The 14,336-nt window shown below is 47.8% G+C and overlaps 1 protein-coding gene across 1 annotated transcript; it reads right to left on the minus strand.

The window, feature by feature from the left end:
• Positions 1–2,536: 2,536 nt before the first annotated feature.
• CYSLTR1 (cysteinyl leukotriene receptor 1) lies at positions 2,537–8,018 on the minus strand. The gene is made up of 2 exons (XM_085060650.1): positions 7,958–8,018; positions 2,537–5,554 (listed from the first exon to the last, which is right to left on the minus strand). Exon 2 carries the CDS (start codon positions 5,527–5,529, stop codon positions 4,492–4,494), a length of 1,038 nt encoding a protein of 345 aa, XP_084916776.1. The 5' UTR covers positions 5,530–5,554; positions 7,958–8,018; the 3' UTR covers positions 2,537–4,491.
• Between the last annotated feature and the right edge of the window lie 6,318 nt (positions 8,019–14,336).

Consider the following 14,336-nt stretch of genomic DNA (forward strand, 5'->3'; position numbering starts at 1 on the left):
CCCTTGGGAGGAGCTGCAGCACCTGAGGAGTCTCCCCTCAGTCTCCTCTTCTCCAGGCTGAACAACCCAAATAACCTCAGCCTTGCTGAAATTAAACTCAAGCAGAGCATCAAGGAGTTGTGTTCCTCATGAATAAATGGATTTTAACAGGCCAAACCCAAACCCAACTATGTTCAGTCTTTGCCACCCCCAGCAGAGACCTGCAGCAACGGTCCTGCACTTGGAGTTTTCATTAATAATCAAAATGGTGTGGTTTTGCTTCTTCCTTCCTTCTATCCCTCCCAACCTGGTGAAGATCCGTCAGGAATGTATTTATTGACCTAACAGGGCCCTTGCTTTGCTCCCAGAGCAGCCTGCTTTCCTCTGAAGCGTAAGAAACCACCTTGACAAGAACAAAACGGGCACATTTCCCCCTCCAGTGAAGTCTGCAAATATTCCAAATAGCTGTTTGTACGTGTGGCCACTCGCAAGGCTGGAGTTAAGAGCCTGGGAGAAGCAGGATTGAGTTCCCAACCTTGCTGATCCCGAGAGGGATTTGTAACCCTGAGTGTCAGGCTGGGCTTTTCATCCCTCAGGTTTGCTTTCAGGAATGTTTTTAAGACATTTTAATGCTTACTCAGTGTTTCTAATACATTTTCGTGCTCTGATGGTATTTTAAAATCTGATTGGCTTTCCTTCATTTTTGCTCCTTAATTTTTTCCCTGGTAAAAAGGGAAAATGGGCCATGCCCTGTGTAGGTGAAGGATAAAGGGTCTGGTGTTCTCCCTCCTGCCATGTGGGAGAAATCCCTCTCCTAATGTCAGACCGCAGTGGAAATGAGAGAAAAAAAATGCTAAATTAAGATTCAGATTGAGAGTCAACTCCTGCCAAGGGACCCAAATCTTCTCAGTGCACAGATCCCTGGGGAATCCAGGCAGTGAGGATGGACTGAGCCCCTCCAGCCCCAAAATACTTGCTGAGGGATGGATGCTGCAGAAGGCACCATGCTCAGAGAAGGAATGAGAGGAAATCTCTCTTTATTGCCAGTGCTTGGAGTTTATTGCTCGTTAAACTGAAGGGCTGTTGGCTTCTCACATGCTGCAGGAGTTTTATGGGAAAGCAGTTTATGGAATCAGGGTGGGTTTTTGCGTACATCCCACATGTAGTTTCTGAACTTCCCAGCTGTGCCCGTGTGGCAGCTCCTTTTCCTTTGGTGGCAGACAGGCAGGACCATTCCATTCCCATATGGATAACCAGTTCCCTGCAGAGCTTTTCACCCACAGCTGCACTGGTTTGGTCAGAAATAACCCTGCAGACACAGCCAGGACAAGCTGTCATGAGGAGGTGATGCTCAAGGGCTGAACTCACCACCAGCCCCTAGTGGAAGCTCTGCAGGTCCATACTGGGACACTCATCCAGTGGAAAATCAGCATTTTTTAGGCAAAATCAAGGATGCAATTGGAGCCCAAGGCAGGAGGAGGACCCTGGGAGCATCCATCCTGGAAAACAGGGAAAAACAAAAGGAAGGCAGAGAGGGAAACCCGAAGATTGTGAAATAAAATGCAGGCAAGGGTGGGAGGGGAGGAGCGAGGGGATCAACACCAGAGGAAACAGGACAATGTGACCGGCAAGGAGCTGGGGGTGGGCTGAAAAAAAAAAGGAAACCTCGCAGCCACAGGCGGCTGCAGGAATGGCTCAGCACTAGGGGACACCATCAGACCAGAAACCGCAGCACAAAAAAGCCCAGTTTCGAGAAAAACCCCAACCCACTGGCTTTCGTTTTCTATGCACGTCTGTCACGGCACCAGGGTGGCACTTGGTCCCTTCTTCCCAGCTCCTGTCACACTGCACAGCCCATAGAAACGCCACAATTCCTAACTTGCCTCATCCCAGTAACAATCCCTGTTTCTCTGCACAGATTTCTCTCCAGGTCCCTATTCCTGAGCAAAACCTGCTTGGGAGTTGCTGCCAGGGTGGCACTTTTCTGTGTCCACAGGGCAAAGGCACACGCAGGGACATTGCCTGTCTGTCACCTGGAGCTGATGGCAAAGTCCCTCCTCACCCTTCTGGGCTAGATGGAGCTTTGTAACTGAACACCCCACTGCAGATCCTGCACCTGCTTTGGGAAAAGCCGAGGAGAAAACATTCCCAACAGACTTTTCTGTGCAGGAACCTGTGTTTGAGACGTGTGACCACACAGGACAGCCAAAAAAATCACCCTCGCCAAGAGCATCCCTGCCCTCCAAGTGTCTTCCAAGCATTTTCTGCCTGAAAATCCCAATTTATCCAGGTTCCAGCTGCTTTCTGTTGGGCTGCTCCACCTCTGCAAGGTGTACCAAGATCATCAGAAGTGTCCTGTCCAACAGGTCCCCAAGCAGCATCTCCAGGTGGTGGCCAATCCAGGGAAGTTGGGCTACAGCAAAGGTCAGTTTGGCTGGAGCAAAAGAACTCCAAACTGCTGGGACAGGGAGTGACCCAAACATCTTAGCAACTTCTGTGCTGCTCTGTTTATTATACCGTTATAAATTATTGTGATTAAGCAAATATTAGACTCTGCTGCTGTGTGCAAATAAAATTTTATTGTAAGGAAGAAGGATGTGTAACAGAGGCTTTCAAAAAACACACACAAAAAAAGCTGCCATTTCCTTCGCCATAAGCATTGTCTCGTTCAAATAAAAAAAGGCAAAAGGTTAAAAAATACCTCTGGTACAATAAAAATGCTTTGCAATATATACAAATATATATACACACATTTAGCTTTACTGTACAATATTTTAAAATTTGGGAATGGGCATATTATTCCTACATATTCTGAAACTCTGTTTCACAGAATTTTTACTTACAGTTGCATAATGCCTTTAAAGCCTGGAGACAGGAGTGGAATACTCAATGCTGACCCTTGAAAATGAGTTTTAGCCAATTCTTCCACATGTTTTCCCTGAACAATTTGCAGTTCTGGCTTTGAACTCTGGGCTCTGCCCTCCTTGGGGTTAGGAGTCTCTAACTCTCCTCTACAGCAGCAGCTTTTAGCCCTCTGCCACTTTATCCTTAAAATTTAACAAAGGAATTTCAGATCTCCTTGGGAATTCATATCCATCATTTGTCCTGCAGGTGAATTTGGTCTTTAAGTGGCTTTTGCCTGAGTGTAAAGAGTCAATTCACACTCTAATTATCTGTACAGATAATTTCTCAAGCAGATCCCTGTCCAAGCCAAACTCCTTTTGCTCACTGTTATTCTTCACCACTAAAACTGTTTTCTTTATTCGAGATAACATCGAGTAACTTCATAAATACCATATCCAAACACACTTGCTCTTCATTTATCAACTCCTTTTCCAACTGAGAAGTTTAATCCTACAAGAATTTCTATTTCTGTTGGGATGTGCCACTCATCTCCGGCCAGGCTCTGCTCTAGCAGAGGCAGGAATGCTACCTTCCTGCAGATCCGCTGGAAAAGTACAGGAATATTTCCTTCCATCCAAGAGTTTGAAGTTTTTCTTTACAGAAGAAACACAGCCCAGTGTTTTTTCAACATCAAATCTCATCCAAATGTAGATTTTGGATCTCCAGCTCTCCCTAAAGATCTTTTTGGGGGCCTCATGTTGCCTCTTTGCTGCCAGGTATGGGTGAGGTGAACACTCTGGAACAGGATCAAACATCCTAGAGAGCTTTATTTTTATTTATTATTAATTTAACACCTTTGGCCAATAGTTGAGACGGGTAAATCTGACTCCAAGCACTCACAGCTCCACTTCTACCTAAAATTCTGAAAGAACTGGAATGATAATCCAGATCCTGCAGCCATCACTTACAAGACAAGTTGCACTGAAGCAAGTCTCCCTTTTATCCTTACTCCTAAATTATCCTGCACAGTAGGATACTGCAATTTTACAGGTGATCCCACAGATTTTTCTAGAAATTGGGAAAATACTGGCAAATCTGCTGCCCACCAAAGCATCACGTGCTGCTCGGTGTGGGGAGAGGAGCCCACCCCGATTTACCGCCCAGGCACAGCCCTGGGAGCCTTAAACACACATAATGATCTTAAAACCCAAAATCCAGAGGCAGCTGGGAGCAGGGTGGGAATTATCCCAGCCTCTCAGTGTAAATAACTTGGCTGCTGTTGAAGATCCTGTGAAAACTCTGCCCTTGTTGTTTGTCAGGAGTTCCCCACGCGCCGCAAGCTCTGTTTACATTTCCCGCTGGCTCAGGGAATTAACGCTCTTGTAGAGTTGTGAAATGAAGCAAATGCCCAAATACAGCCTTGGAAAGGGTTTGGGGAGTTTATCAGCAGCTCCACAGCTTGCTGGGGGTGGCTGTTCTGTCCCATGTGGCTCTGGGGGTCCCAGGGGCTGCCCAGCCCCAGCGGTGGCTCTGCCACCAAGTACCACAAACCAGGGACTGTGCAGTTATTTAATTGCAATAAAGGCTTGCAAGCCTCCATCCCATCTTCTGGAGGAGTTCTGAGATCTCCATCCCTGAAGAGAGCTTTCAGAGGAAGGTTTAACCTCCTTACAAAGGGGCCACAGCTGCCTTTCCATTCTCCCTCTGGCTTTCTCCAAAGGGTTCCTCCTCCTTCTCCTTGACAGAGATCTTTTTCTTGAAGGCTTGCGACAAGCTGGAGGAAGACGCCTTCCTCAGCGTGGTGAGTCTCTGCCGGAAGTTTCCCCCGGAGAAGAAGTAGAGCAGGGGGTCAAAGCAGCAGTTGGCAGCTGCCAGGGGCAGGGTGACCACAACAGCTTTCTGCAGGAACACGGCGTCACTGCAGCCTGGGCCGCGCAGGCGCAGGGTGTGCAGGTGCACCGTGCGCAGCACGTGGTACGGCGTGAAGCTCACCAGGAACGTGGCCGTGACGATGACGATCATGCACACGGCCTTGCGGCGGTTGGCCTCGTTCTTCCGCAGGGAGTTCCGCAGCAGCGTCCGGATGATCATGGCGTAGCAGATGGTGATGACGACGAAGGGGAAGACGAAGCCCACGAGGAGGGCGATGAGATCCAGGATCACCACCATGTTTGTCTTCTGGGAGTTCTCCGGCGGTTCGAAGCACTTGGTCTTGTTGCCGTGCTGGTACGTCCCGTTGCGCAGGAAGGGCGCGCTGGTCAGGGTGACAAACACCCAGATCCCGACGCACACGAACTTCGCCTTCCTCTCCGACACCAGGCTCATGTTGCGCACCGGGAAGACGATGGCAATGCAGCGGAAGAAGCTCATGGCCGTCATGAAGAAGATGCTGCAGTAGAGGTTGACGTAGAGCGCGTAGGACGAGAGGCGGCACAGGAAGTCGCTGAAGAACCAGTGGCCCTTGTGCACGTAGTAGATGACGCGCAGGGGCAGCGTGAGCACGCACAGGAAGTCGGACAGGGCCAGGTTGAGCATGTAGACCTGGAAGGCCGTTTTCTGGCGGTACGTGCGGATCAGCACGTAGAGCACCACGCCGTTCCCCACGAAGCCCGTGATGCTGATCATGGAGTAGAGCGTGGAGTAGACGCTGTTGCGGAAGTCGTCGATGGAGTGGTGGCACGACAGGTTGGGGGACGGCGCTGTCATGGTGCCTGGTTGAGGTGCCAACGCCCTGGGGAGGAAAACTCAGGTGAGGGAAAGCAGCACAAGAAAATAAATGTCTGTGATGAAATAAGAGACAACATCTGTCACATCTGTCAGGAGAGAGCTGGGAAGGGATGTGGATCTGATCCATCCCCACTATGTCCACCTTTTTTCACGCAGTACCAACAACTGATTGCAAGTGACAAAATGTGACAGAGTCATGGAATCACCTCACAGGACCATGGAATCCTCAAGGTTGGAAAAGACCCTTGAGATCATCAAGTCCAACCATCAAGCACCACCACCATGATCACCACTAATCCATGTCCTCAAGTGCCACATTCATACATTTTGGGACATATGATGGCTCCAGCACTTCCCTGGGCAACCTGTTCCAGGGCTTGACCACCGTTTTGGTGAAGAAATTTTTCCTAATATCCAATCTAAACTTCCCCTGCTGCAGCTCGAGGCCAAGCCCTCAGGACATGAAAATAACCAAAAAACCTCTTAACTCCTCACAAACCGAGTCAGTTACTCAGCAAAACAGCAGAAAGGGATAACAAAGGTGACAACAGCACCATGGAATTTAAAATAGGGGGAGCAGTCCTGGACCCTAAGAATTCAGCCCTGACTCTCCTTTTTTAAAAATTAAATTTCACTTTCTAATGGTTCAAACGCAGAATCTCCCCGGCAACCCAAGACCATGAAAAACTGCGATATCAGAACTGCAGGACAAGAGTCAGCTGAAATAACAGGACACCACAACAACAAAAGCAGAAGCTGGGTCAAGATCAGGCATGAGAACCCACAACTGTACCACAAACATGCTCAAAATTGCTGTTAAATGTATTTTCATCCATAAAAATGACTTGGCAGCATTAGAGTCTCTGTCTGTCCCCAGGATTTACTGAAGTCAGAATTCAGAACCACTCTGGGTTGCTTAAGGCTTCCAGGTTTCAGCCAAATTTCAGCTCTTTTGGTGTTTGTTTTCTTTAAAGGAGTCCTTTGATTACCTGCAATGCACAAACAAACTCAAGCTCAGCAGGTATCAGCGAGGGGACTGTCACCCCCGAGGGCAGAAGGGGTGATATTCATTAAAAATGCTCCTCAGGCTGAACAAAGCCACCAGTTCACTTTTCAAGGACCTTTTATTACATGATTGCCTCAACTCTAGCAACCAGCCCACAATTTAAACAATCATTCCAGGTGTTTGTCCAAAGGACAAGCAAGGCTTGTTTTCTGTTGTATTTCTAAACATAATTTGACTTCTGCAACCAAAAGGAATCCTGATGATCACAATCAAACTGCTCAGGCGTGAGAGAAATCACACCTCGAAATGGATCTGTAAAAACCAACAAGAATCCCACAAAACAGTATTTCCCAGATGAGGCTTTAGGTTTGCATCAGGAATTGAAGACAAACATCACTTCTGCCACTTTTTTTTCTACCGTTCCAGTTCACGGAATCATTTATTTATGTGCTGGTGAATTCAGCTCACTGGGAACATGCAAAAGTGAAAGGGAAACTCAGTGGATGAGAAAAGTATCCCAAAGGAGCAAAACCCTAACCTACTGCTATTCTCCAAGTCTGACGCAACACAGATAAATCTATCATTTGTCATAGAATCACAGGCTGCTTTGTGTTGGAAAGGGCATTAAAGCTTATTCTATTCCATCCCTGCAATGGGCAGGGACACCTGCCACTACCCCAGGTTGCTTGGACACTTCCAGGGACCCAGGGGCAGCCACAGCTTCTCTGGGCACCCTGTGCCAGCGTCTCACAAGGAAGAATTTCTCCCCAATATCCCATCTAACCCTGCCAGTGGGAAGCCATTCCCTGTGTCCTGTCCCTCCATCCCTTGTCCCAAGTCCCTCTCCAGCTCTCCCGGAGCCCCTTCAGGCACTGGCAGGAGTTCTGAGGTCTTTCTGGAGGCTTCTCTTCTCCAGGTGAACAGCCCCAGCTCTCCCAGCCTGGCCCCAGAGGGTCTCCAGCCCTGGGAGCATCTCTAGCCGCCAGCATATCACACTAAATTTAATTACACAACCAAAACCACAAAGTCGCTGCTGCCGCTCGTTCCAAGCACAAACCCGCAGCATCCCCATCCCGAGGAGCGCGCCGGGCGCTGAATCCCCCGTTTGGGGAGGGACGGGAAAGCCCAAAACACTGAGCACATCCCACAAACCCCAGCCGCGAGGGGACGGAGCGGAGGGCACAGGACAGGAGCGGAGCGCTCATCGCCGCGGGCGGCCGCTAATTAACGCCGCAGCTCATTAGCGGTGCGGGGATTCAGCGGCTCGAGCCGGGACGCGGCACAAGCGGGGGCACCGAGGCAAAACCCCCAGCCGTCACCCCGGGACCCCCTAACCCCGGGATCCCCCAGCCCCAGTGCAGCCCCAGTGCAGCCCCAGCGCAGCCCCAGTGCAGCCCTTACCGGAGCGCTGCGGGGTCGGAGCGGGCGCGGATCTGCCCCAGGCGCGCTCCCGCCGCTCTTAAAGCGGGGCGCGCCCCCGGCCCCGCCCCCGGTCCCGCCTCAGCCCCACCGGGACCCCGAAACCTTCAGCTTCTCCAAGGTTTTCCCACCTTCCTAGGAAATAGAATTTGAAAGTATCCCAGCCGTGCCCACTCCCCCGTGGTGTGAATTAACGGGGTCCCCGCACTGGTTGTGGTCTGTGAGGAGTTTACTCCTGCTTTTAACTAGCAGGGAGCTCGTCTCTGATATCAGAATGAGCAATCTTGTTTAGAAATAATTTTAACGAGCGATTTTTTTATGTTGGTCTCATCAGCGGGAAAAGAGAATTCTCATGAATTTAGCCATCTGTTCTTCCAGCGTCCCAAAAGACACTATATTTGTCTATCTTTTTTTTTAAACAACTGTGGCTTTGTCAGAAAAAAAACAAACAAAAAAAGCCCCTAAAACAAAAATAAAATAAACATCGTAAAAACCCAAACAAACTCTAAGGCTAAATTAAATGAAGTATGACTTCTCTCAATTTTGAATATTTTACGTTTGGGCTGTCCCACTCTGAATTTTCAATTAATCACATAGGCTTTCTTCTGAGGATGTATAATATGCTGTTCCCACCTTTTGCTAATGAGTTAAGGAATTCTTCTATTCTCCAACCCCAGTGCATTTGACAGGAATTGTGGATGGTCACAGGGGCTGCAACCCTCAGGACCCAGCAGCTTTTGGCTTCTCCCAGGCAGTGGGGAATCCTTTGGGGGAAGAATCCTTTATCCATGGTGGGAACACCTCCAGATGGCACTGGAGCATCTGGAAGTGTCCAAGGGTAGGTTGGACAGGGTGTGGAGCAGCCTGGTCCAGCGGCGGATGGAGGTGCAAGAGCCTCCAAGACAGGACAATTCCTTGCACTGCCTGCAATCTCGTGTGCAGAGAGCTGCCTCTGAATGTTGTTTTATTTGTGGTGTCCATTCTGCTGTTACTCCGTTCTGCCACCCCTTCTGCTTTTTTGGTACATTTTTGGCCATTCCTTCTGCTTTTTGCTGCTCAATTATTCCTTCTCCTTTTATTTTTTCTTCTTTTTTTTCCTCCCTGTTCCCTTTTCTTTTCTCCTTTCACTCTCAAGAACAGGAAGACCTGGGAATGGCTCTGCCTGCCCTGATCAGCTGGACTCAGCCGGATTCACCTGAAATAAAATGTGGTGGCTGCAGTCATCATCCCAGGAATGTCCCTCCTGGAAGTGAAGTAAAGCACAGGAGGAAAACAAAAGGGGAAAAAAAAAAAAAAAAAAAAGAGGAAAGGAGGATGGAAAGCTTTTTGTGGGGTTAATGAATATTTTTTTTTTTTTGTGGGGTTAATCCATCAGTGCTCCTGGACCTGGCAGAGATGCACTTCCACTGGAGGGAAGGGGAGGTTTGGAGGTGTCCCGCAGTGGCAGTGGAGATGAAGAGCCTTTCAGTGCAATGGATTTTGTGCCCTGAAGCCAAACAGCCCACAGTCACTCCGAAAGAGGCGGGCTGTGCTCCGGGAGGCGCTGGGACAGAGCCATTGCCCCAGAGCGGGGACGAGCCCGGATCAGCCCTGGGCTGGCTCAGTCGGGGTTTGGGTGACCCAAAACCACCCGGAGGAACGACAGAGTCAGCAGCTGCTGTGCGATGGTGTCTGCTCCCTCCTCCTTTGCTTCCTCTTATTTGGGGAAGTCATTTCTGCTGCTTGCCAAGGACCTGGAATCCTTTTGTTGCTTTTGCTGTGTCTGCATGGCTCCCTTGCTTTCTTCTCCAGGGGATCATCCCTTATTGTCACCTGAACTTGGGTCTGGGTGTTCCTTGCACCCAGCACAGGGAATTCACAGAATCACGGAATATTCTGAGCTGGGAGGGACTCACAAGGATCATCAAGTCCAGCTTTTTTTCCACTCAAAATGGCCTTTTTGTGTGGCCTTTTCTGGGTGGAGCTGGCACGGTGTGGGGACAGGGACAGGGACAGGGACAGGGACAGGGACAGGGTTGCCCATGCTGCCACAAACCCTGGTGCTGCAGTTCCACTCTGCCCTAAACTGATCCACCCCTGGTTTGGAGGGATCTTTGGGACAAGGGACAGACATTTCAGGTTCTTCTGCCAGAGATAACTTCTGGGAAAAGGGCTTTTAGGGACCCTCAGACCTGCTCAGATCCTGTCACCTTGTGCAAATGGAAAGGATGTTCCAATCAAAGGATGTTTGGTGAAGCCAAACCTCCAGACAAGGACCCTGAGCCTTCCTTCTGCTGTGGTTTGGTTGGTGAGGGACCCAGCAAAGCACTAGAATTGGCCCATGTGCAATCATCACTTGTCACACTCTGTGTGTGGGTTTATGAAAGAAAAGGCTTGAATTTGTATTTTCCAGAGTCATTATGGGATGGGATCCACCAGGCACTCTGAGTCCAGCAGCGCTGGGTGCCAGGAAAAGCATCCCAAGTCCCTTACCTGCTCAACCACCTCAGAAAAATCTCACAGACATCACAAAAAAACCTTTGAACTGCTGACTTGAAAAGCTACATTTCCTCGGTGTGGTTTTTTTCATGGTTCCCACGTGTCAACCTGTGAGAACAAAGAGCCACTCTGGCAGGAGATGCTGTTCTGATAGAGCCAATTGCTGCTTCCCCTTCCTGTTTTGTACATGGAGCTCGAGGGCTGCAGCAGATGGGGCAGATAGGGCTGGGTTTGAGCTCTGCCTCCAGCATTTCACATGTCCCATCACACAGAAACCACTCAGGGAATGTGCAGCATCTCCTTCAGATGGAATATTGTCGGGGAAAAACAGCCTGAAAACATCTTCCCATCCCTGGTGGTTCATTTATGAGGAGCTGGGAAACTCTGTGAATGCTCCTGGTTCTGTAGAACTGATGGGAAATGTGTATTATATCCAAAATCTCTCCAAATTGTTTTTTCATTCCAATTTTTTTTTTCCAGAATGGGACAGACCTAAAGGTGCATTTATTGACCCTCAGACTAGAACTGGGTGTGAGGGTCCTTTCAGGTCACCAGTGACTTTAGCCTTCCCAACCTGGGCTACTGGGAGCCTTTCTCACCCTCAAAAGCAACATTTTAACTCTGATGTTCATTTTTTGACAGCAGAATTTTCTCATCCCAAAAGCCACCAGATTTCTTTGTCTCTGGAAGATGAGAAAACAAACTTCCCCCCGGAAAACTCAACCGTGCAAAAGCAAACATTCCTTGTGGGGAAAATTTGCTTTAATCTTCTTTTGGAAAGTAAACTGCAAAGCCAGAAATAGCCTGTGAAAGTTGGCATTCTCTTTTGGGAAAGGGATTGGAATAAACAGCACGATGGGTTTTTGGCATCAATATTCTTTTCAGGGCTTGTAGCACTTGGAAATTTGTTCAAATCTTAACAGAGAGGCAAATTCATGTGAACTAATGAATCACGGAATAACCAAGGTTGGAAAAGAGATCAAAGATCTCCAAGTCCAACTCTGTCATTGGTGAGTCTTAACATTGATTGTGGAGATATTTTAAAATGGATGGAGTCTGTATTTATTTAGTGGATCTTGTGACATAAAATTGCTTCTCAGGATTTGAGGATGGCTGGAGAATTATCTGGGACACAACACACATCCAGTATTTTCCACAGAATCCCAGAGATAATATTCAGCATCTCATGTTGGAATGAAACTGCAGCCCCTGCCAGAGGTTTTTCTCAGGAAAAATCCATCAGGGTGAAAATCCTGCCTTTTTTAGACTAGCTCCATGTTAGTTGTGGAGATACATCCATGTGGAAATCAGGTTTTCTTTAAAAACTATTAAGAGGAAATGCCAGATTAGTTAAAGCTCCATAATTAACCTCTGATGATCAAACATATTTTGCCACGGGATGAACCTTTTAATTATCCCCATTTTATTTTATTTGCACCTTTGCTCTCTGTTCTCATTCACATTTTTACCCTGGGAAGAGATGAGGAACACAAGGACAAGACCAACTTCCCAGGAGAAACCTCATATTTCACTTGCTACACATTCACCACCAGGAGAACTGGAATCATGGAATGATTTAGGTTGCAAAAGAGCCTGAAAGTCATTTATCCAACCATGACCCAGCACTTATTTTATTCCTTTTATTCCTTCTTGGGATAATATTCCCAGATTTCTGGCTATATTTGGGTGGTAAAATGATCTGTATGAGGAGGATGATTGCCCCATGCCCATGTCCAAACTGAGATCACTTGGAACAGCCCTGGAGCTCAGTCCTGGGCTTTGAATTCCCAAAGGAATACAGCAGGTATCAGATGGACCCTGAGTGAATGGGGGCAGAGAGATAAGATCTTGGGAGGATATAATTAAAACCCAGCCAAAGTAGCATGGAAAAAGCCTAATCAAGCCCTTGGAGAAAGGAGAAGGAAGGATGGAACCTGGAGTAGGACATGTCCAGGTTCTTCAGCCAAGGGAAATGTCAGGGCAGCCAAGGCCAGCCCAAAAACTCAGCTTTGGAGCAGAATAAACTGGAGCACACGACAGCAACAGCATTCTGGTTCCTCCAGCAGCTCTTCAAGGGCAGGGTTTGCAACTGCAGCACAAAAATTGGAGACAACAAGGATTGAGACCTCCAGCATGACAGATCTGGAGCAGCAGATATGCAAAGTGTTTGGTCAGAAGCACCACAGGAAAGGGTATCAGAAACTTCCTGTTCTTTGAGCACTCAGGTTCTCATCTTGATGGGTTTTTTTCTTCTTTTCTTGTTGACTTGAAGGGAAAAATGCAAAGAGAGCCCCTGATAAGAGACGACTTAACTGAGGGCAGATAAGGACATCCCACGTACCAGGAATTTGTGAAAAGATGTTCCTACAGCACCAGCACCCACCTCCAGCCCTCCTGCAGCTCTGCTTCTGCAGCAGATTGCTGCAGATATCACCAGGAAGCTTTATGAAATCAAGTTTTGGTTTTAATAGTTACAACCTCTCATTTCCTGAATGTCAGTGGTGGATGTGCCTGAAAATAATTCACATTTTCCATCAGAGCGAGGGGTTGTGTGGTCTGTACCACCCTATTCCACCACCCTGAGCTTCTTTTGTTCCCATCTTTTCCTCCAAAACTTCTGTCCCATCCTTCCTGCTTGGATTTCATGATGTGTGATCTCAAGCCAGGCCAGCTACCAGCTTCTGATCAGCCCAAAAATGCTTTCTTTGGGTTCATTCCTCAATTGTATAACTGACTGCTCTTATCTCATGTGTTGAGAAATGGCTGTTTGGGGGTATTTTTTTTTTTAAATGTTCACTGGAGAAGTTTTTTACTCTTTTTCTGTCATTATTCAACTGCTCTGTGCAGCCCAGGCCCATAAAATGCCAGGAATAGGCTTTAAAATGGAATATTCACCTGGGCTGGGAAAGAACAGCTAAGGAAGCCAGTGAGAAAGCTTTAAAAAAAAAAAAAAGTCACACAAAATATGATCTCCCTTGTGATCAGTGATGTCTCAAACAGTGCTCCAGGAGGTGGTGGCAGCTGGGGACAATCCCAGCCCAGGCTGGTGTCCCTGGCCAGTCCCTGCTGGGGACAGTCAGGACTGGAATCAACATTCCATGAAGTGATTCAAGAGTGTTGATCTCCAGTTCAATCCAGCAGCAATTAAAGGCATAACTTCATATTGATAATTCAAATATTTCTAAATTAATATAATAATTTAAAGCTTTATGACCATATTGAGGCTGAGTTTGGGCAATTTCAAGGCCAAAGAGGATGTGGCTGTTTCCATCTATCTGGAGATGCCACAAAAGCACTGCCAGCAAAGAAAAACTCTGATAGTGGGGATGATAAACAACTGTGATACCAGTGGAGCTTTTGCAAAACTGGGACATGATTCTGTTGGAATTAATGACTTTTTTCCAATGAATTTCCAGCAGGGAGCTGAAGGATTCCTGTAATTACCACCTGGAGTTCATCACCCATTGCCACAAAACACCGTAAACCTCTCTTTGTGCTGCTCTGAGACATCATTTTGTGATTTAGAGAGGTGCAGCTCACTCCAGTCAGTGCCACTGGTGGATTTGGGTCTTTTCCCAACTTTCTTCGAGCTCCCTGAAATGATTTTAATGAGATTTTGTTTCCATTTTGCCACACTCTGAGGACCCACAGATACAAATCACCCAGAACAGCTCTGTCTAGTCTGTCTGCCTGTGCATCAAAACCCTGCTGGCTTTTCAAGGTCAGGCTCAGGAGTGACTTTGGACTGATCCCAACCCCAACCTCTTCTCGGGAGATTTTGGATTTCTGTGCAAACTCTCTGGGAGATTCCTGGCTGATTCCTCCTCCCTGCAGACCCTACATTATCAAAATTGGTCTTTTTTGCCCATCTGGGGCCCTCTGA

The sequence above is a fragment of the Lichenostomus cassidix genome, chromosome 4A (genome assembly GCF_008360975.1).
Source record: "Lichenostomus cassidix isolate B80296 chromosome 4A, HeHo_3.0, whole genome shotgun sequence".
In the NCBI taxonomy this organism is placed as follows: Eukaryota; Metazoa; Chordata; class Aves; order Passeriformes; family Meliphagidae; genus Lichenostomus; species Lichenostomus cassidix.